General features: G+C 43.5%; 1 protein-coding gene across 1 annotated transcript in view; it reads right to left on the bottom strand.

The window, feature by feature from the left end:
* Positions 1 to 373: 373 nt before the first annotated feature.
* The window catches only part of SUCLG1 (succinate-CoA ligase GDP/ADP-forming subunit alpha), a 33,901-nt gene continuing 10,694 nt past the window's right edge, over positions 374 to 23,580 (bottom strand). The window contains exons 2-9 of the mRNA XM_074951901.1: positions 22,583 to 22,686; positions 19,123 to 19,239; positions 18,264 to 18,476; positions 18,084 to 18,141; positions 9,890 to 9,973; positions 7,768 to 7,919; positions 6,985 to 7,173; positions 374 to 3,919 (exon numbers count right to left, since the gene is read on the bottom strand). Coding sequence (XP_074808002.1) covers positions 3,893 to 3,919; positions 6,985 to 7,173; positions 7,768 to 7,919; positions 9,890 to 9,973; positions 18,084 to 18,141; positions 18,264 to 18,476; positions 19,123 to 19,239; positions 22,583 to 22,686 — 944 coding nt within the window. The 3' untranslated portion in view covers positions 374 to 3,892. The remainder of the gene's footprint in view (positions 3,920 to 6,984; positions 7,174 to 7,767; positions 7,920 to 9,889; positions 9,974 to 18,083; positions 18,142 to 18,263; positions 18,477 to 19,122; positions 19,240 to 22,582; positions 22,687 to 23,580) is intronic.

The raw sequence follows: 23,580 nt of genomic DNA, 5'->3' as shown, positions 1-23,580 counted from the left end.
AGCAGAAATTGTTCTATGCTAAACTTTCTTACATTAACTTAAATGAAGCCTCTGCTATTGCTCCTCCTTTGGAGGCATGAGTGACTTATACAGCCTGAACATAAGCAGGAGACAATTAAAATTAGGCCCTTCAAATTTAGAATCGGCCTCTTGGAAAATGATTACATTTAGTAAGTCTTGACAGTTAGCTTGTCATTACAAGCAGGCACTCTCTCTTTTTCCATCAGCAGGAATTAAGTTACAGGGAAACAGAAGATCAGTGAACCAAAACTGTAACAAGACTTAATGGTAGAAGGTATTTGCCTTTTCTTTTTTTCTTTTTTTGGGGGGGGGCACAAAGGAGGGCTAATGTTCCCATTCCAGCCTTTTAAAGTATTTATTCACAAGCACATGAAACATTAACACACCACGTTCTTGAAGCAATTTAAAAAAAAAAAATACATTGCCTATGAAACTGTAACAGCAGCAGGAGCTGACAACTTACATTTGTTAAGAGTTATACTCTCACTTCAGAGGCAGCTGCACAAATTAAGCTTTATATCCAGGTAAGGATATACTTCGCCCACGTCTGTAAGTGTTGCAGAGTTCTAGGCTAGCAGAGGCTGTCCTACTATCTAGGAGAACAGCTAGCTGGCTGGCTAGTGAATAGCCGGTGGTGAAGTATTGTAATTGTTAAAGCAGGGTCACATGCAATTTAAAACACCACTTTTCAGAAGTAGAGGTGGCATTCTGTCACCGGATAACTGCCATTGGTTTTATGGTAGTCTGTGCCCCTGAAAGGGCTTTAATGAAGCAGTCTCCAGTAGGCAGCTTATTACACTGAAGGTGGGTGCGATGTTGCATGTCATACTTCTAATGGCGTGGAAGTTCATGCAAGTTGAGCGGTAGGTGCCTGCTGAGAACTGTCCCTGGGCAAGCATCAGCACACCACTGAAAGCAACTCAACTATTAATAGGGGGTCACTGCTACAGTGGTCTCAAAGCCGTCACAGCTTATTGGTTAAGAGGCAGGCATACATTCTCATAAATTAAACTTTATAACTGTAATTTCTCTCTCCTAATCAGCAAATGTTCCAGATTAAACCAAGCATAGGTTGCAAAACTCAGCATATTAGCAAGAATAACTAAGAAATTACTATTATAAAGTCTAACATAAGTATAGCCCTATTAGATAAGATCAATTGTCCATCTAGCCTAGTATCCTGTTTTCTGACAGTGGCCAGTGCCAGCTGTGTCAGAGGGAATGAACCAAAGAGGAGAATTTGTCCAGTCCCAGCTTCTGGCAGTCAGAGGTTTAGGGACACCCAAAGCATGGGGTTTTGTCCCTGACTGTCTTAGCTAAGAGCCATTGATGAACATATCCTCCATGAAATTATCCACTTTTTTTAAACCTAGCTATACCTTTGGCTTTCACAACATCCCATGGCAACAAGCTCCACAAGTTAACTGTGTTAAGTAGTGTGTGTGAAGAAGTACTTCATCACATTGGTTTTAAACCTATTTTCATTGGGTGATCCTTGGTTCTTGTGGTACATGATGGGGTAAATAACACTTCCTTATTCACTTTCTTTACACCATTCATAATTTTATAGACCTCTATCATATCTGCCTTAGTCATCTCTTTCTTAAGATGAACAGTCCTGGTCTTTTTCTTCTGTCCTCATATGGAAGATGTCCCATACCTCAAATCATTTTTGTTGCCCTTCTCTGTACTTCAAATTTTATTTTATTTATTTAGGGGACGGAGGGGAGACCAGAACTGCATGCAGTATTGAAGGTGTGGTCATTCCATGGACTTGTACACGGGTATTATGACACTGTCTGTCTTATTATCTCTCTTTCCTAATGGTTACTAATATTCTGTTAGTTTTTGTCTGCTGCTGCACCTGGAGCACATGGTTTCAGAGAACTATCCACAATGACTCTGAGATCTCTTTCTTGAATAGTAACAGCCATCATTTTATATGGCTAGTCGGGATTGTGTATTCCAATGTAAATTACTTTGGATTTATCAACTTTAAAATTCATCTGCCATTTTGTTGCCCAGGCACCCAGTAACTCTTCACAGTCTGCTTTGGACTTGTCGATTCTGAGTAATTTTGTATTGTCTGTAAACTATGCCACCTCATTGTTTACTCTTTTTTTCCAGATTTACAAATACGTTGAACAGCTTTAGTACCTGTACAGATCCCTTGGGGGATACCAATATTTAGCTCTCTCCATTGTAAAAACTGACCGTTTATTCCTACCCTTTGTTTCGTCTTCTAATCCATAAGAGGACCTTCCCTCTTATCCCATGACTGCCTACTTTGCTTAAGAGCCTTGAGAAACCTTGTCAACTCTTTCTGAAAGTCTTGTGCAAATGTGCTATTTATCCGACTCATACCACCTTCAACCATCCAGTGACAGTCTTAGGACAAGTTACTTCTGTAAACTAAACTGAGATGAATATTGTATTTGTATCTAATAGCCCACCTTGTAAATACCAGGGTAATATTGACAGAGTATGTTTCCAGTGCTTCAGGACCGAGGTTTCCGAGACCTGAAACAGTCGCCTTAGAAAACCTGTTCGCCACTGACCATGGAGCATCAAGACAAACTGCAGAGTGTGCTGCTGAAAACCCCAACTACAGCTTTACGTAATAAGGACATGAGGTTTTGGAATAGAATTGTTATGGCATAGCATTTGTTCTTCAAGAAATGTTACATAAGCAGCTAATTTTGGTTTCCCTAGCTGATTTTATTTGTTTATAATGAAAGCAATCCTAAATTCAGTCACTTATTATAACTTGTAATACTCATTCACAGGCACTCAATTTGCTCTATTCCTACAGTAAAATAGGACCTTCGCATGTAGCACTGGTGGATCATTTACAAGAAATATACCCCGGCACATTTGTTTTCAGAATTTTTTTTTTTTTTTTTTTTTTTTTTTTTTTACACTGCAGCAAGCCCTAACATTATCAGTATTTCAAAACATTCAAAGCAAAGCACCATCTGTCTAAGGTTAAAAGAAGAAAAGTTAAGGTAATATAAGCAGAAAGAATGCGATTTCCAAGTTACACACAGTATGAATATGCATTTTCATGGGAAACTATGATTTAAACTCTTATGAACATAAATATAACTCTGAAATATCAATTAAAGCATTTATGGGGCATTGGCTCCACTCTGGACAAGTGTTTCAAGTGAAATCCTTGTCATTAAAAGGAAGACAAACTCTCTGAAGCTTTCCCCAGAAATTACACAAAATAACAAGCCCCTCACTAATGTGGGGCTATGCTCTGTATGGTTCAGCAGCTCTGAATAATACATTTTGACGTATACCAACATAGCCAGCTGCAAGGATCAGCAGAACACACTCTGTGGATCCAACAGCAGTAATTCAATGGACGGCATCAACTTTTGCCTAAAGCTCAAAAAGTATTTCCTAGTCACTAACGAGCAAGAAAGACTGCTTGGTTTTTAAAACGTGCGTGCTCACAAAGCGGGTATCTTACCCCACTCAATGCATCTTTGTACAAGCTACATTAACTCGGAGTGCAATGAGTATATAAATCTAAAGCTATAAAAATGCTCTCAAATGCTTCCAAATAGGATTGTGCTGTTTTTTTCTCCCCTTAAAAAGCTGTCTTGCAATGAGGGGGAGGAAAAAAAAAAAAATCACTGAGCTGCAGAATTCAAAAGTCAAATTTAGTGATAGATTTATTAATTTGCTATGATGTACAATCAGGTGACCATTTCTGAGCAGGAGACAGTGAAATAAAGTTTATGGCTTTAAAGTCAAATTCAAAACCAAGTATCAGTCACATTCAGGCAGCTGAAGATTAGTGGACGACACATACAGAGGCAAGGTGCTGTCTTGACTTTTCTGTGATAACGTTCCAGGGGTTTTACAGCAGTTTCCTCTTCTCAAACTCCTTCAGAGAGAGCAAAAAATAGGTATATTACTGTTGTGACAAGAGAGTTTTCCAAAAAGCTGTAAGTTTCAGTATCCTTTTAAAAACATAGGCAAAACACACTAGAAGGAGGGCACTTAGAAGAAATGCTATTCCAAGTCACCCTTGTTTGGGTCTGTTTAAAATTTCACTGAGCCAGGTGCAGGGCTTTAACCTCCCATATACAGATTCACTCAACCTCATTTTCACATTGCAACTTGGTTTTTGTTGACACTTTCTTAAACAGTGAAAATATTGACAGTCTTACATCTTCCTTTTATTATTAAATGCATCTGCCCATGTCATTATTATATTTTTTATATATATATCTATATAAAAATCTCCACTCACGCCTTTATCTCAAGTGAAGCTGATTTTTGGAATGAAAAAGGATGGCAGAATTTTGCTGCCAAATTCTCAAAAAAGATGGTAACAGCAAACTATATATCCACTTCTCACAGTCATTTCCTAGTCGACCCTCCCCTCTACCTGCTAGCAAGATGGAAAACATGCCTCAATTTTCAATCAGAAGCCTGATACACCAACAGGGAAGTCTTAGTACCAAGTTAAAATTGGAAGATAGTGGATTCTACAGGAGAGAAGGAGGAAAATATCTCCCCCATCTCATACCCCAAAAAGAGTCCATGGCAGATGCAGGAGGGGAGGGGAAAGAGAAAAAAAACCAAAACGCACCCCACTGTGAGGGGCCTGTAATATATTAACTCATCAGCCTCATCTAAATATGATGTTGTCAAGGCGCTCCCGTTGCCCCCAGCTGTGGTCTAACGTTCTTTCAGTGAATTCTTATAACGGTGCTGCATCAGAACAGCAGTTTGCATTTCAGCTCTTTAAAGAAATGACTAGAAATGGTTAAGGCTAATAATTGATTTGTCAGTCCAAAGGACGAACCAAAAACATCCAAAAAAAATTCTGTTTGGAACTAAACTGAACTCTTCAGTTAAATTTCAAAATGGTCAAAACGAACTGTTTCGACTTTTTGAAAAAACTAATTTTTCCAAGCCGAAACCCATTGGAATTTGGGAATAGTTTTGCTGTCCTGAAAAATGCATTTTTTGGTGAATTTCCTATTTGCTGAAGAAGTTTCACCCAGCTTTAGTTAAGACCTCCATTTTAAAGTATACAGAAATACAGCAGAAACCGTGAAAAATTTCTAAATATCTTGCAAATATCTTGCTGTGCAACAAGAAAAGGAGTACCTGTGGCACCTTAGAGACTAACAAATTTATTGAGCATATGCTTTCGTGAGCTACAGCTCACTTCATCGGATGCACGCAGTGGAAAATACAGCGGGGAGATTTATATACACAGAGAACATGAAACAATGGGTGTTACCATACACACTGTAAGGAGAGTGATCAGGTAAGGTGAGCTATTACCAGCAGGAGAGCCGGGGGGGGGAGGAGGATCTTTTGTAGTGATAATCAAGGTGGGCCATTTCTAGCAGTTGACAAGAACGTCTGAGGAACAGTGGGGGTGTGGAGGGGGGGAATAAACATGGGGAAACATGCTGTGCAACGCAGACAGTTATCCCGAAAGAAAAGCAAAGATAGTTAAAATAAATGTTAAGTGACTGTGTATACTTTGAAAAAAATTAGGGCTAGATCCACAAAAAGGCCTTAGGTGCCTACTTGCAGCTTTAGGCAGCATAGAGATCCTCAAAACCCCTGCTCAGCTGTCACCTAATGCTGAAGACACCTAAAGTCCACAAGCATCTAAACTTCCACCATTCAAGTTCTGTAGGCATCCTACTTTTCTGCCAGTGAGCATGCACGCAGACACATCAGTCTAGAGCCCTGTTTCATACCTAAGCCCCCTGGGGAGGAAGGGGTCATCAAAATAGGCATTCCCCCACCTACCTCACCTGCAAGGCCCAAATCAGTAGGTGTGTTCTGAGCATACTCAAAACTGTTGGGGGGGGGGGGGGGGGAGGAGGAGAGCAGGAGACTCCCTTGTAACTTTCAGCCTTGTGGTTAGAGTACTCATCTGGGAGATCTAAATTCCATTGCCCACTCTGCCTGATGTGGAGAAGGCATTCCAGCTTGGGTCTCCCATCTCTCAGGTGAGTGCCCAAACCACTGGTCAATATTCATTGGGACAGAGAAAATGAGTGATTCTATTTAATTTGTACCCAGAGGAATAGCTGCAACAGGTGAGAATGAGTCTCCAACACCAGAATACCCCATAGTCCAGTGCTTAGGGGAAATCCCTGCCCCTCTTCTCAACATTTCCAACTGTCTAGCTTAGGTAGCTCCATGTTGAGCATGTTGGCTTTTGTGGATCCCATCTGTAGGCTCCTAACTCTCCCCATGAGTTGTACAGAGAACCTAGGCTCTAACTCAGGGCTGTGGATTCCACCAGACAAGGTGCTTAGAAGTTCAGCATCGCAATTTGCTGAGTGTTGCAATGCCCAAGACCCTTTGTAGATCTATGCGGGAGAAATCAGAAAGGAGTTCAACTTCTGTATGAGGTACAGGATTGTTATGAATTGCATGCATGTGCCCAGGGATATGAATTAGCTTTTTTTTTTTTTAAGTCAAAATAATGTTCTTAAAATAACATCAGTAGATAGCTGTGGAAAAAGATAAGCTAGTCCATGCACTGTTACAAAGTTACCGAGTATCTGTAATGTAAAAAAAGTAAAGGGTGTTTTCTGATCTAGAATCAATTTAGGTTCATATGATGTTTAGCTGCTGTAAAAGAAGAGTGGTGTTAGTCTGTTACTGAGCCAAATAGTCTCTGAATTTTGCCACATGGCTTTGACAAAGGAGAACATGACACAAAGTTGCTTGTGTGAATGAAGACTCAGCTACAACTGTTATTTAATGGCTTTTTTGTTCAGTAGAGCCGCTACATGTTGAGATGCAGTTTTAAATAGACTTAAATGAGGAAACAGTGTATTATAACTGTTCACTGGGAAGAAGCAAAACTGACACAAAAGCAAAAGGCAGCTTTCAAATGTCTGTTGTTCTGGTTACACTGGCTAAATGCCATCATTTCAAAGCACTTCCGACATCTGTGTAACTCACCTTGTGTATAGTGCTACCCAGCTGAGCAGGAGACATACTGACAACAACGCCAGCATTTTGAAGAGCAGCAATTTTCTCTTTAGCACCACCTTTCCCCCCAGCAATGATTGCCCCAGCATGACCCATTCTTCTGCCAGGAGGAGCAGTCAGACCAGCTATGAATGACACTACAGGCTTGGCATTTGGACCCTGTGGTGAAAGAAGAAACACCTACCATGAAAGAGATGTACCACTTCTGGCCAAGTACTCAAAAGGGGAGCAAGAACTAGACACCTAGATTTCGAAAACCCCGCAGGTAAGGGACATGAAAGCACTGGCCGAGGATACTTAGAATGGCTTCTCTCAGAAGAAGTGTGCATGTAAACAGCAGTCATGAATATATAACAGTGCTTCTACAGAGGAGCCATATATGGGTCACAAAACAATTAAAATATAAAAACTTTGTTGTTGTAGCCATCTTGGTCTCAAGATATTCGAGAGACAAGGTATAGGAGGTAACATCTTTTATTGGACTGACTTCAGTTGGTGAAAAAGACAAGCTTTGAGCTACCGAAAGGCTCTTCTTCTAGCAGACAGCACTGTAGAATTGTGACCTAAAGTTATTCTCAAGAGAGTCTTTAAACCCTAGCTTTAACTGGCTTTAACTGCATTTTCCAAACTTTCTAGTAATGGCTTTTTATTAATTGAGAACTAAACAAGTTTCTCTACAGTGGTAAATGCTTAAAAGAAGGTACACATTTAATAGAGTCTTTTGGAATGAATGGCACATTCTCTGAAACTTACGGAATTATTTTCCTTCAAGAACGCTGCTGCATCTTCTTCGGCATTGCCTCCAATCTCACCAATCAATATTATCCCCTCTGTTTGGGGATCCTTCAGGAAGACATCAAGACAGTCAATAAAATTAGTTCCATTGAAGGGATCTCCTCCAATCCCTGAAAGGCATTAACACACAAACATGAGCAAATGTGAACATGAACAACCAAGACAAACCAATTTAAATTTCAGTCTATTATTATTTGTATTACACTAGCACCTAGAGTCCCCCAATCAAGATCTGGGCCCCTCTCTGCAAGGCACTGTACACACAGTACTAGACAATCACTGCCTCAAGTTCTTATAATCTGAATAGATTAAAAAGTGCACAGTGGTGGGGGGAGGGGAAGGAGAGATTATTAATCCCATTTTACAGATGGGAAACTGAGGCATAGGCAGAGTAAGTGACTTGCCAAAGGTCATACAAGATGCCTGTACTAGAGCTGGGATCCTCTCAATCCCAATCAGGTTTTTAAAAACTGTGTTTTGACTTAACCAAACATGTAGTGGCAGGTATTTCAAGCACAAGAATAAGGCTATGACTTTACTGCCAAGAAAGGTACATTTTATAGTGGATGACTAATGCCAGTTAATTCACTGTCCAATCCAAGTGGAGACAAGGCACAGGTAATTTTTACCTCAATGCAGCTAGGCAAGGTGAGCCTTAGGCGGAGGGCATAGTGAACTCACCTAGCAACATAAAAACTACCCTGTAGTATTTTATGGCAAGATAACAGACTTGCATTAATCATCTCACTGTAAAAAAAAACAACTTTTTTGAGCAGTGAAAACATAGCCTAAAATAAAGAGCTCACCAAGTCTGGAAGCTCAATACGCATAAGTCAGAGCCTTTTAAAATTTTAGGTCAACATTCATCTTTGTGTGCCAGTCTTTACAAAACAAAGAAGAATGTAATGGATGTGACAACTCCCGTTCACCCGTCGTCAGGTTTAAGGAACGTGCTCGGAATGGTCAGTGTGAAGATGCCTGCATTGCCACTGTCAGTGCTACACAGAGTCTGTGGACAAAAGAATTTCAGGCAGTCAATCTGACATTTCCAACCCAGAGAAAACCTGTCTTTACCACCTTTGTTCCCACACTGTACTTCAAAGCCAGAGATGACTAGGATAATCCGCCACTAGCAGGCATGAAATGTTTTATGAACAAATTTTAAACACTGAAAGGTAGTTCACTATAAAGGCTAAGTAAGGGTATATCTATATTTGAGCTGTCAGGTGTGATCCCCACGCTTGCTCTGCTCAAGCTAACATCTAAAAATAGCAATTTGTGGCTGCTGTGGCACCTTGGGCCAGCCACCCCAAGTACAAACCCATCCTAGCCCCTGCGAATGTACTCTGGCAGTTAGCCCGAGCCGCCACGGACACACTGCTATTTTTAGGCATTAGCTCAAGCAGAGCTAGTGCAGGTATCGCACCTAGCGGTTTAAAGGTAGACATACCCTAAGGTTTGTATCATTTAAAAACAAAACACACTCAAAGCAACTCTGATCTCCCAAAACAGTTTCCTATGGCTAAGCGCCGTATCTTGATTTTTATTCCACGAACGCACGTGATGTCTTTAGGGCAGGGATTGTCCTAGGTTTGTAGAACACCCACCACAACAGGACCCAAACCTTGATAGGCCTGAAGGTGTCACTGCATTATAATCAGAAATTACAAATATGTGCTACATTCTCCAATAGTGTAAAAGGGTGAAACTTTTTACACCAATAGAAAATTTGGCCCAAGAAGCTATATTTTCTATGTTGTGCCTTAAAATAAAACTAAAACCACAGTAGGTTCCAGCATATTGGCAGTTTTCCATGCAAGATTGCTTTGGCCAGGCTTTTGATGAACTCAGAAAATGAGAGTTAGTTAACAGAAAGGGCTGGTTATAGTCTGCTAAATTGCAATTGTTATTGATGCAAAGTGCCTGAGTTAGGTTGGTTAAAAAGGTGTAACATTTCTAACCAAAATTAAAAGGCATTCAATATTTTTCAATAGTTTCTACAATCTAATGTGTTGTGGTTCTTACACACTGACTGGGCCTGTCTGTCTTTAACAGAAGAGGTTTGGTGGAAGAAACCCACCAACACAGAAGGACTGTCCCAATCCAACTTGCGTCGTCTGATGTACAGCTTCATATGTCAGGGTGCCAGACCTTGACACAATACCTTAAAAGGAAGAAGACAAGGTTGATAGTATTGTATGTAATGAGCTGGTTTCTGGATATGCATTAGTTCACATGTTCAGGGATATAACTTTAGAAGATTACAGGGAATATTCAATACTTCCTAGATATCCTTGCATACACATGAAGATTCATATTCTATAGTAGTTAAGATTAGATTTGCCCTCCCCTCTTGCTTTCTGGTCGGCTTTCCTGACACTCAGTTGTGAGTTATCTAAAGTTGTCCAACAAGCCAGTAGCATTGGCTAAAACAGCACTCCTCACAGTACAGCTTTACACATAGAGCCAATTACAAAAGCAAACTGACAGTAGTTCTCAACCTTTTTAGGCTCAGGACCCATCTTGTAAATGTTGATGGCCTATCACGACCCAGTCAATAAGTTTTAATACAAAAAAATCTGGCTTATTAAATATTTTTATTTATTCTGTATATTCTATATTATGGGTAACAAAATAAGTATACTCTGTGCACCATAGTGGCGGCTCCTGCAACTCCTGTCCAGCAGGACTGGCTGAGCTTGGCTCCCTGCTCCGGGGATTGCAACCATTTGGGCAGTAGGATCATTCAAGTTCGGCCCAGGCCCCTTGATGGGGGGACAGCTGGACCAAATTTGTGGAGTAGTATTGCGCCTTGGTGCATGAGGTTGCAGTGCCAGTCACTCAAATTTTGTGCGGCTGGTCCCATGCAGTCATTATGCTAGGGGGCAGCAGGGCCAAACCTGAGCACCATTGCGACCACTGTGGGAAGCCAAACTAAGCCTAGATAGTCTCTCAGGACTGAAGCCACAGGAGCAGCTGCTTTGAGGTGAGCTGCAGCCTCCTCCATGGAGGCAGAATGTGAACCCCCGACTTCAAGACCTAACCTCCCAGGGCTTCCCACACTACCCTTTGGTCATGACCTAAAACTGGGTTGTCAAAACGTGTCTGCGGTCAGGTGGCTGCCCCACACAGGTAGATGGAGGGTTAAAGCAGCCCTCAGGGAGGCTGCGCAAAACCCAGCCAATGGGAGTAGGGTTTGTAAAGAGCCAATCGGGGAAGGTTTGATGGAGCAGCCAATCAGAGCCAGGGAGGGCCATAAGAAGAGCTGCTAAACAGAGCAGGGTCAGTCTCTCCCTGGAGTACAATGGAGAAGGACTGGTTGCCTTTGAGTACCACCTTAGATAGCGCAGCGCAGCGCTGGGCAGGGTCAGGGGAGCAATAGGGAGCTCCACCCTGAGGAGGCCCCTGATACAAAGGGCCGAGAAGGTGCTAGGGCTACAGGGAAGTGGCCCAGGGAAATAGGAGGCGGGAGTTGGAGGAGCGGCAGCACGTGGCTGCCGGCTATAGGGTCCCTGGGTCTGAATAACCCTCAACTGGAGTATTGTGTCCAGTTCTGGGTGCAACATTTCAGGAAAAATGGACAATCTGGAGAGCCACCCTGGCCAGTGCCATTGAGCAGAGGGTATCTAATAGGGAGTCTGATGGTTCCTCTAGCTTCTCTGCCTGGAGCGTGAGGTTAGAGGCTACTCTTTTCAACAGTTCCTGATAAGCCTTAGTATCATCCTGAGGAACTGGGGGAGGGGGCCCACAATCGCCTCATCAGGCGAAGACGAGGAGGAAGAATCTGGTGCCATGGGGTCTGATGCATCCATTGGTGGTCCAACTGGCTGATCCCCGGGATCCATGTGAGCCTGAGGAGTTCCCTCTTCAGGAACGGCTGGCCTGGGGGGAGGGCGGGATACTGAAGCCAATGGTTTGTCCGAGGCCCCCGCCACCGACCTGAGCCCTTGTGAAGGCTGGGTAAAGCCCCATAGGTTCCACAGGTACCAGGCAGCCAGCCACTGGCCCTGGGGCCATGGAATAGTTGGTGGTACCGCCAACATCGAGGGAACCACCAGTGACAGGTTTTGGCTCACCAGCAATTAATCCTGCCCGGTGCCGGCGACTGAGGCTGAGTGGTTGGTTGCTCTCAGGCAACCATGACTGAGTGGACTGGCGACCCCGTTCGCTGTGGTGCCTATCGCTGCATCTCGATGGGGAGCTCTCCGCTTAGGATTAGTCCCTTCTGCGGGTCCTCTGAAACCAGTGGCATTTGGTGGATCGGCAATGGCATTCCGGCGATCTATGCCTTACACAGTTCGACCAGTACTAGGATCTGGAGCAGCACTGGAAGCTGGAGCAGGTCCGCCTCTGGGAAGACCTTCCGCCCAACCTAGGGGATCCATGTCACAGCGATGCATACCGGCGAGCTGACGGCTGACTCCGCTCCTGGGATCAACTGTCTCAGGCCCGCGACCGGTGCCAAGCCATGGGTGAAGTGCTGGGCTGGTCTCAGTGCTGTTGATGTCAGGAAGGGCGTTCCCTCTACAGGCCTTTGCCAGGTCACCAGCAAGGTGTGTCTCAAGCCCTGCGGGCAGTGCCCTGAGGCTGGAGAACGGTCAAGGCTTCGCTGAGCCTGCCTCTCTGCCTTCGAGACCTGTTGGCTCCATGCAGACGAGTGCTGGTGGGACGTCCCCCACGATAGGGAGTGGTACCGCTGAGACGGGGACCTATAAAAAGGACCCAAGGTGAGTTTACCCTTAGACTGCGGTACCACCGTAGTTGGTTTGGGCAGCACTGGTAGCGCCACAATATCCTGCACTGCCTGCAGGGCCTCGGGCGTTGACGGGACCGCTAACTGACAAAGGCCCGTGTCACTGTCAAGCATGGCAGACATGGGTTGGGGTGGGCTGGACCACTTGACCTGAGCTGGGGCCCGACTCCCAGTTGGAGGTGCTGAGCTGCCCTCCTCCCCTCTGCTTCCCCTTGTGGGATGTAGATTTTCCTCTCCTGGTCTTCTTTTGTCGCTTGGCCGGTGCCGGGGAAGGGGATCGGTGACGGTCTGTCGATGGCACCCGTGGGGTGCTCCGCACCGCCGCTGCGGTGCTCGGGGCAGAGTCAGGCCTCAACTGCTCCAGTGCCGGAGTTGGAGCAGACTCTGTAAGGAGCACTTTGACATGGATGTTTTACTCCTTCTCTGTCCGAGGCTTGAAAGACTTGCAGATACGGCACTTGTTGCTTATATGCGACTCGCCCACACACCTTAAACACCTGTTATGTGGATCTCTGATGGGCATAGATTTTTTGCGGCGATCGCAGGGCTTAAAGTATGACCTGTCCCTAGCCCCGTTCACGACTAACCAAGTCGAACACACTAACGCTAAGGGATAACTTAACTATGTACAACTATTTTAGAAGAAAAAGTTCGTAACACTGAACAAAGCAAAAAGGCTAGCCAAAGCAGCAGACGCTCCAGCACCATCACTGGTGGCAATAAGGAACTGAGGGTGGGGGGAGCCGGTGGCCTCCACTCCAGATGGGGCCAGAGCCAGTCCCCTACGGATACCACTGAGGGAAAAACTTCTGGCACCGGTGCATGTGGGGAGCACAAACACCTAATATGGAATGGACATGAGCAAGCACTTGAAGAAAAAAATTGTTCTCTAAACCTCTGAGGACAGGTCAAGAAGCAATGGGCTTAAATTGCAGCAAGGACAGTTTAGGTTGGACATTAGGAAAAACTTCAAAACTGACAGGATGGTTAAATACTGGAATAAGTTGCCTAGGGAGGTTGTGGAATCTCCATCTTTGTCTAACCTTCTCTGAAAAAATCTCCAAATACCTGTCAGGAATGGTCTAGATCAGGGGTCGGCAACCTTTCAGAAGTGGTGTGCCAAGTCTTCATTTATTCACTCTAATTTAAGGTTGTGTGTGCCCGTAATACATTTTAACGTTTTTAGAAGGTCTCTCTATAAAGTCTATATTATAACTAAACTATTGTATGTAACGTAAATAAGGTTTTTAAAATGTTTAAGACACTTCATTTAAAGATCTGCATTTTAATTTAATTTATCAGTTTAGTGTGATCCTTGCCCTTGCTTTTCCTTGCTGAGTTTTCCAGTGTCTGGCATGTATTTGGATACTTTAAGCTGCACACGGGTTTTTGAGTGATCAGTTGTTAACCAGCTCTGAGAGGGACAGAGGACAGATTTCATGTGTGAAAATATCTGTTCACACAGGTATGTGGATCCAAATGCTGAAAGCATTGCAAACACCATTTTCTTCAAGAGTTAAATTTCACAGGCAGGGACGTCCAGCAGGTCAGAATAGAGGCCCCATGATCTCTCTTGGTAGCTTCAAGTGCACTCCGCAGATCTCCAAACTTTGATGCCCACAATTCTGAGCTTTTTAACTGAATGAGCTGCATTTCAAAATATTCAACACCCATCCACTGAAATACAGACAAATCCAAGTCGCTTTTGTTGAACTTTTCAGTTTTAATTAGAAAAGAAAGCATTGGACCAAATTGCTGGAAATCTTGAAATCTGTCAGAAAATTCTGATTCCAGTTCTTGCATGTACATTCCAATCTCATTGACACTGACAGTGCAACGTGTCAATAGCTTTTTTATGTGTTGGAAGTAGCGGAAAGTCAAAGTTCGAATACCCCGAGAAAAAACTGCTAGTTTTACAACAAATGCCTTCCAGGCTTCATAAAGATCAGAAACATTTGCCCTGCACCCTGGAGATAGAGGTTGAGTTTGTTTAGGTGAGCGGTGATGTCAGTTAGAAACATGAGCTTACAAAGCCATTTGTCATCATCCAGTTGGGGGTAGTTTTGTCCCTTTTCCGATAAAAAGGCCTGGATTGCATCAAAACAGTTTACAAAGCACACCAAAACCCTGCCACGACTTAGCCACTGAATATTACTGTGAAGTGAAATGTCGTTATAAGCACTGTCCATCTCGTCTAGCAGTGCTTGAAACTGTCTGAGTCAAAGCAGATGAAGCAACAAGGAAATTCACAATTCGCACCACTCTATTCATCACATTATTAACCTCTGAATTAGAAATTTTAGCATACACGTTTTCTTGATGGATGATGCAGTGAAATTTGACTATCGGGCAGCCAATCTGATCTTCAAGTAACTTTACAAATCCCTTCTGTTTTCTGACCATGGCAGGAGCATCATCTGTTGTCACACAAAATATTTTTCTGACATCAACTCCTCTTTCTTCAAAAACAGTTTACAAAACTTTCCACTATATCTTCCTTCTTTGTTGTGCCATGCAGGGGTTTTAGGCAAAGTTCCTCTTGGATTTAATTGGAAGCACAGTATCTTGCAACAACTGCCAAACATGGAACATCGTTTATATCCACGCTTTCATCAACTGCAACTGCTGTGTCTTTTAATGCAGTGGTCTGCTTTTCGTTAATGTTTTCTGCCATTTTGCTTACGCATCTCTCAACTGTTCTGGCAGAGACAGGCAATTCTTTTATTCTAGATATGATTGTATCTTTATTTGGCAAATCACTGAACAAAACCTCTGAATTGCTGAGAAAAACTTTTTATATACTCCCCATCTGTATACAGCTTTTTGTTTTTTGCAATGCACTGTGCAATCTTGTAACTTCCTTCTGTAGCTTGATTTTTACTTACACTTAAGCAATTAAAAACACTGCTTTGCTTCTCATATCCTGCTACTGTCTTTTTGATCGATTCAGTCTTGTCTGCTTCGTCAAGAAAGGTTTTCTTGTGCTTCATTTCAAAATGTCGAACACCTGATGTGCGACAAACACTTTCACAACAGAAAGCACAAACAGTACTGTCCTTCTTTTGAATAAATCCAAATGTGTCTGTCCAAGAAAGCTTAAATGAATGGATATCTAACTTTGCTTTCTTAGGAGCTGACATTTTGTCAAATGTACCCCTCAACTCACAGTGGGGAAAAAAAAAAAAAATCATGACAGACGGCACGCACAGTGTCAAATGTAGTGCGCTGTTCTATGTGGTGTGATATAAGCAGCAAATCAGGACTTAATATCTCATTGGCACTGGAAAAATTTTTAAGGGGGAGGTGCTGAGATGCGCCCCCTCTTGCCCCTGTCTGCACCCCTCACTGCCCTAGGCTAGGGCCAGTGGGCCACAGCTGGGGGCAGCTGCAGAGCACCGGGCTGAGGCCAGGAGTAGAGCCCCTGGTTGGCAGCCGGGACACCAGGCCGGTACCCCAGGCCGGCAGGGGGCTAGGGGCCGGTACCCCAGGCCAGCAGGGGGCTGAGCGGGGCTGGTGGCCGGGACCCTGGCTAGCAGGGGGCTGGCGGACAGAACCCCAGGCCGCCAGCGAATTGAGCGGGGCCGCCGGCCAGGACCCCAGCTGGCAGGGGGCCGGTGGCCTGTACCCCAGGCCAGCAGCAGAGCCCTGAGGCCAGCGGCCAGGACCCAGGCAGTGAGAGTGCCACTGAAAATTGGCATGAGTGCCATAGGTTGCTGGCCCCTGGTCTAGATAATACTTAGTCCTGCCGTAAGTGCAGGGGACTGACCTATAAGACCTCTAGAGGTCCCTTCCAGTCCTATGATTCTATTTACTAATTTAAATCTAGTTCTTTCAAGCCTAACTGTGTTGTTGGATGGTGGAGAGTTTCACTCAGTCCATGAAAATAAGGTAATTTCTTTTTTTAATTGAGATCAAATATCCTTTAAACAGCTGGAGGTTAAATAGCAGGAAACAGGCCACTTTTTTACTGTAGTCGATGTGTCTTTAGAATGTTACTAAAATATATTACTATGAAGGATCCAAAAATCCTTCAGAAATGGGGGGTGGAGGGGGAGAAGATGAAAGAGACCCAAGAAGCACATGGTACAAGAAGAGTCAGGGAGAGGGGGATGGGTGCCATAAAGCTCACATTTGCACTCACAGGATTCTTAGAACGCTGCTAGCTGTGCTTCCATTGGGGGGGACAATGCGAGAGGATTAAGTACTTCATGGGCCTTGCCCTGAGTCTCTCTCTTTCAAACATTTTATGAGTATCTGACATCTCTTGCAGACATTTAGAAGAGGTCTGATTCAGAAGGGAATGCCAGACAACTTGAGAGGATACCATCAAACCAATGCTTTATGACTATTGAAAGAATGTATCTACAAAGGGCATAACTGCACTCGTCTTTGATTTTTCAATTTCAGGTTTATGGCTACTTTTGAAACCAGAAGTGTGACCCGAATGCTAATACTTAATACTGCATCCAGCTTCTGCTTTCACCTTCGAATTTGCACTGCAGTGACACGAAATGCAAGGGTTTTGAAGCTTAGCGAGCACACTCCTCTCCTTCTGGTTTTGACTCAGGATGTCCCAGCTGGCAGTTAAGAAGCACCATCTCACATGTAAAAATCTTGTGAAGAGTGACACCAGATGGTGCACAATTCTGAAGTCAAACCAAGTGTACCCTGTCTACAGTAGAAGCCCAAAAGCTCTGTGTAATAGCACCTAGTTTACATGGCATATCGTACATTGTAGCTTTAACAAAAAAGTTTCTAGTGTTTTAAGAAGGGGAGTAGGAATCAAGACTCCAGACATCCTGGTTGTGTCATTGACCCAATGTGTGATGCTGGGCATGTCGCAGCCTCATACAGTCTATCCTCCCTGCCCCCATCTGAAAATATCTACCCCAAGGGTTCTCAAACTGGGGGTTGCGAGCTGTTAGCCTCCACCCCAAACCCTGCTTTGCCTCCAGCATTTATAATGGTGTTAAATATATAAAAAAGTGGGTTTTAAATGTATGGGGGGGCGCACTCAGAGGCTTGCTATGTGAAAGGGGTCACCAGTACAAAAAGTTTGAGAACCACTGATGTACCCTATTCAGATATTTATCACATACTCATCAACATGGTATATAGGTGCAGACAAATCAACATTCAGTAAGAAGCCTATTTTCCTCCCTCTTATAAGTTCCCTTCCCTCTTAAAACCCTCACAGTGTTGAGAAGATAAGTGTTTCAGAATTTGGTTCTTTATCTGAGGATTTTAATGCTTTTTATAGGCATAGTTCCTTTAAGAAAACAAAGTGGCTCACATTGCCTCAAGAATCCTTTCTAACCTCTTGCTTGCATTACTTCTGCTCAAGCAATGTCTGTGGCAAAATAAGGGGCTTCAGTCTCCAGAACTGTCAATCTGGCTCCACTGACCATTGCTAAATTCATTAATAACTTGTTACACGGTATAGCTATTGCTTAGTTATACGTCATGACATGACCCGATAAAGCAACATATTTCAGCTTCAGCATGAATATGCAAGGCTTACCAATTCTTCCTTTCTTGTGAATGTGGCCTGGCATGATACCAATTTTGCATTCTCCAGGCTAAAAGAGTAGAAACAACAAATATGTTAAAAAAAAAAAAAGATGAAAATATTTTTGAAAATTCAATAAAGATGAATTAGTCTCTAAAAAATTAGAAGAAATGTTTTGTTTCAAACACTTACATTGATGACTCCAGGGCAATTTGGGCCCACTAGTCGAGTCTTATCCTGACGGATCAGTCTATGTTTAACTCGAACCATATCCTGCTGTGGAATACCTTCCGTAATGCACACAATTAAGGGGATTTCTGCATCAACGGCTTCGTTAATTGCAGCAGCAGCAAATGGAGGAGGCACATATATAACAGAGGCAGTGGCACCTGTTTGTTCTTTAGCCTAAACATGCATTAACAAAAAGCATATTAAACATTCAGTAAACCTTAAGAGTACATTGGGCAACTAACTCTTTAAATGTATCTATTTAAATATTTATGACAAAAAATAAATCAGAAGTTTAAAAGTCTATGGTCACAGCAGGTCTGTGCATAGCAATTTCATTCAGATTAACAGGAGATATAAATGGAATAACTGCAGAACTGATTCCTAAAATAGGTTAATCTTCCAGGGAGTTTACACCACATACAGCAAAGTGTCCTCTTCAGTCCATTTATTCATTCAGTTTTTATGTTCTATTTATCAAGAGCTTAAGTCATATAAGTCTCCATATAAAATAAAGGTAAGTTGACACCAAATGACATCTAGGCCCTTATTTTATTTATATGTACAAATCAAAAAGTGACTTTTAAAATGGAACTCCAACTTGATTCATTGGTTGTGCCCACTATTATACAGACACTGACCGCAGACCATCTTGGTTTTATTTCTCACATATTTTAAAACCAGAAATGTAACCATGACTCCACTCTCAAATTCTGTCCCTCTTCAACTCTAGATGCTAGACATGTTCTAGTGTGTTCAACTTTGACAACCTTCCCACCCCCATCTTTACTGTCTAGTAGTCAATCCATTACTATACAATTACCTCTTTCACGGAGTTAAAGACTGGCAGGCCCAGATGAGTTTTGCCCCCCTTCCCTGGGGAAATTCCACCTACTAGTTTGGTGCCATATTCCAATGCCTGTTGGCTATGAAAGGTGCCCTATAAGAGATACACAGGAAACTTCAGATGCAAGCAAGAACGAACACTTTTATACACCTTCAAATAAAACATTTAAAAATTGAAGGCACATTATGGAACTGTAATTAAGAACAAATATATGCCAGTAAGAGAAAGTAAATTAGAAGTATATGTCAAAGTCAGAGTAAAATATAAACTACAAGTTTTATGTATGCCATCTAAAAGGCTCATTTCAATGTATGCAAAATTGCAGCACATTTATCAAACATTCTAAAGAAGTGTAATATTCTAAATCAAATTATTGTTTAAAAAAGGAAACCCAACTATTCGCTATTAAAACTGTTGGTACTCTTAACATATTCCTGTGTTTATATAATCTATGTAGAACCAAAGCAACTTTACGGTTGTAAACTGAGGAGAAGAGAAAAGTTTTGGAATGAGATTTAGAAGAGAGGGAGCGATCTCAATCTTGAAGGGAAATAAAGAGGTGCAAAGTTTCTAGATAAATGAGGCAGCACAACTTAATAATGAGGGCAGAGGAGCATGGGCCTGGAAAGGAGGGTGACAGGGGAAAAGTGGAGTAAATTCTTGGAGAGATCTGAAAGTCAAGAGGGAAACTGTTGTATGTGGAAAAACAGTGAAAAATGAGCGAGATAAGATCTCACTCTCTGGAGAAAGGTATTAGTCTGCCCACAGCATTCTGTACCCCAGGGAGTTTAGTATTGTTAAAATGAAGGAATTCATTATCAAGCAAAGGAGTTACAAAATGAACTGTAACACACACACACACACACACACAATCTAAAATAAAAAGTGGGATCAATTTAATTAACACAAAAAGGGTTTGAGATTAAGGGCCCAAAACTCAGGGCATAAATTTCTACTGAAAATGTATGAAGACAAAAAAAGCTGATGCACAAGCATGATGCATAAAAACCTTTCCTTTGAGAATTCAAACAAAATTCATTACGTTATGAACAGAAAAAACAATTCTGGGTATTCACATGGAAATGAAGGCTATAATTAGAGGTCATTTGCACTATAAATACACAATATATAATTACTGCTGAGGAAATTCTGCGCCAAAAAATAAAATTTGCAGAATTTTATTTGTCAATAAATAAATGTGGAGGCTACAGCATGGCAGTGGGGAACCCCGGCCACTGGATGCACAGAGGTGGAAAATCATCCTGCAACCCCTCTTCACCCCCAACACACACTTCCCTGAACATGGTCTTGGCCACAAGACCGCACCCGACCCTGACCCAGCACAAGGGCTAGGCCTGCCCCAGAAACACCCCAGGGCCCTGCCCCTGGGCCCCAGGAACATCAGGTGTGGGCAGGCAGGTTTAGCCCAGCAGGCTCCAAGTGTAGAGGGGCTTAGTATGGGGGGATCCAAGTGAGGGGTAAGAGGGTTCTCTGTGGGCAATCTAGGTGCAAGTGGCTCAGTGGGGGACCTGGATGCACAGGGGCTCACTGAGTGGGAAAGGGGGTGTTTCCAGATGCAGGGGGGTCCAGAGGAAAGTGGTTGAGAGTCAGCGGGGTAGAAGAGGGCGAGATGGGGCTTGACAGGGCTAGGTGCTGGGGGAGCGGAGCGGAGCTTGCCGGGGTGGGGGTCCAGGTGCAGCTAGTTGAGGCTCCATAGGGTAGGGGTGTGTGGGGGCTTGTCAAGCTGGTCCAGGTGCAGGGGGGGTGAGGCTTGTTGAGGTGGGGATTTGATGGGCTTGCTTAAATGGGGAAGCCCCAGCTGCTACCGCCAAGGGGACATTGCATACTGGGCTCCTGCCCCTCCCCATGATTCTCCCCATTCCCTCCCCCTTTCTCTCTTCACTATCCCCTACCCCTATCCCCCTTCCCTTACTCTCACATCCCCCTCCTCTTGCCCCATCCTGCCCCCCTCTCCTATTTCCCCCATTGGCACTCACTGTTGCTCAAAAAACAGGATAGTTCCCAGCACACAGAAGAGGTACATGACCAGCACTAGTACCCAGGAGGCAGCATCCAAGTGGCACCCTCCTTCAGCTGGGCAGCTCTGCGCTCGCAGAAATGGGGGGCAGTGGCACATGACCCTGTGTGCCCCTACACACCTTGCCTGCTTGGGAGGGCAATGTCCCCCACAAAATTACACCCATGGGCATCCCGCTGCACCCACTCTACCACCACCACCCACACCCCACCATAGCTTCCCTTTGCTTCCCCTCAGAAAATGACAAGGAAGCAAAGAAATCTGCAGGGGGACATGAATTCTGCAAACGTGCAGTGGCGCAGAATTCCCACAGAAGTAATATAATGTGACACGTGGACATAATGAATAGCTATTTTACAGTGCACATTAAAGTTTTAAATGACCTTCAGAATACAGCATGCCTTTTTTTCCTTTTCTATCAGAGCAGTTGGGCTCCAAATCACAAGATAATAGGTCAGTTAGTTCTCTCCTGCCAATACATTTTCAGACAACATAGGAAAGGCCCACATTTTATAATCCAAATCAGCTTTAAACAGATCACAAACATGATAATCAAGTGCAAAAAAAACCAATATTGGCAGCTGCTGCTAATTCATCTCAATGCACTTCTGCTATCTAATGCAGTCTTTTCCTCATTCAAATGTGTAACAATGAGAGAATGTGAAAGGATGATTAAATGAATTAAGATGACAAAAATTACAGATTCCCTGTGGAAAATAAACTCTTAATTTAAAACAAAAGGCATTGTCTCAATGATAACAGCATTTGAATGAACAAACACTAACCAGAGAAGCTAAAGAGCCCAGCTGCTGAATTTGAGCATGAACTGGATTGGAAACAGTGGGATTCCAGATTGTTAACAGAAATTGAAAATACAAAGAATAAAGTGACTACAAGAGGCAACCTCTTATTCAGAGGCCACAAAGCTTCAATTAACACATACCATGGAGGATTGGTTCTAAACAAAATAAGGATGAAAGTCAGTGGTGTCAAACAGTAACAAAATTATATACAGGATATGGTTTTGCAGCATAGCAACACACAATGCTTGAAGCAAATTGCTTCATCAATGAAAAACATTTCCCTTTACCCAGAAGATAATTCAGCATAAAAAATTCAAAGCAGAAAACAGAAAAGCTCTTTCTACAAAGAATACATATTTTCCTCACAGAACTTTCTGAAGAAATACCTTATATTGGATGTGGTGACAAGGCTAAATAATGCAAACAGTGATATGATAACTCAGCTTTTAAAAAGTCTGCATTTGCTAGAAGGACATATATATGCACAACAAATGAAACCAAAAATATGGAACATCTGTTAAATCTCTTGGCTACTCAATTTTTTCCATTTAAAGAAGGTTATGCTAAGCATTTCATCTATACCAAAGATACGCACCTGTTTGCCAGTAAAACCCTGGCAAATAACCTTTGTATTTGTACTGATATTAAGATTTTTCCGTGTGGCTGAATAGGAACAGTGACGTACTCCATTCTGCTGCACTAAAAAAATAAAAAAATAATAAAAAGGTTAATCTCTTGTGTTTCTAGAATCTTATTTTACCCTTCTATATGGCCTTACAAATGTTACTAAACTAAGCCTTTCAACACCTCATGAATCAAACATGACTCCATTCTACAGTTACATAAGGGAAGGATAGAGTCTGAGACTCATATTTTCAGAAAGCTTTAATTTTGGGTGCCCTACTTTAGATACCTCAGGCTGGATTTCCAGGGGTGCTGAGCACCTGTAGCTCCCATTGACTCTGTCTGGAGTGTGGGTAGGGTTGCCAATTCTCCCAGACTGGCCAGGAGTCTCCCAGAATCGATCTCCCAGTGGCTACTGAAATCAATCCGGGAGATTTTAATAGGCTGCTAAAAGTCCAGGCGGCAGCTCCCAGAAGCAACCAGCACATCCCTGTGGCTCCTGGGCGCAGGGGGTCTCTGAGTGCTGCCCCCGCCCCGAGTGCCAACTCTGCAATTTCCATTGGCCAGGAACCACAGCCGATGGGAGCTGTGGGGGAGGAGCCTGCAGGAAGGGGTAACACACAGAGCCACCTGGTCACTCCTGAACCTTAGAACCGGACATGTCAGTCGCTTCCGGGAGCCACCCGAGGTAAGCAACGTCCATCCAAAGCCCACACCCCTCATCCCCTCCTATACCCCAACCCTCTCCCCTACCCGAGACCCCTCCTGCACCTAATCTCCCTCCCAGAGCCTGCACCTCACACTCCCTCCTGCACCCCAATTCCCTGTCCCAGGCTCAGCCTGGAGCCCTCTCCCACACTCTGAACCCCTTCCCCCACACTCCAGACCAGAGCCCGCACCCCCTCCCACACTCCAACCCCTTGACCCAGTCCAGTGAAAGTGGGTGAGGGTGGGGGCCTGGAGTAAGCA

Source organism: Natator depressus, chromosome 4 (assembly GCF_965152275.1).
Source record: "Natator depressus isolate rNatDep1 chromosome 4, rNatDep2.hap1, whole genome shotgun sequence".
Lineage (NCBI taxonomy): Eukaryota > Metazoa > Chordata > Testudines > Cheloniidae > Natator > Natator depressus.
Note: the sequence above shows the minus strand (reverse complement) of the source record. Positions and strands in the feature narration are given on the sequence as shown.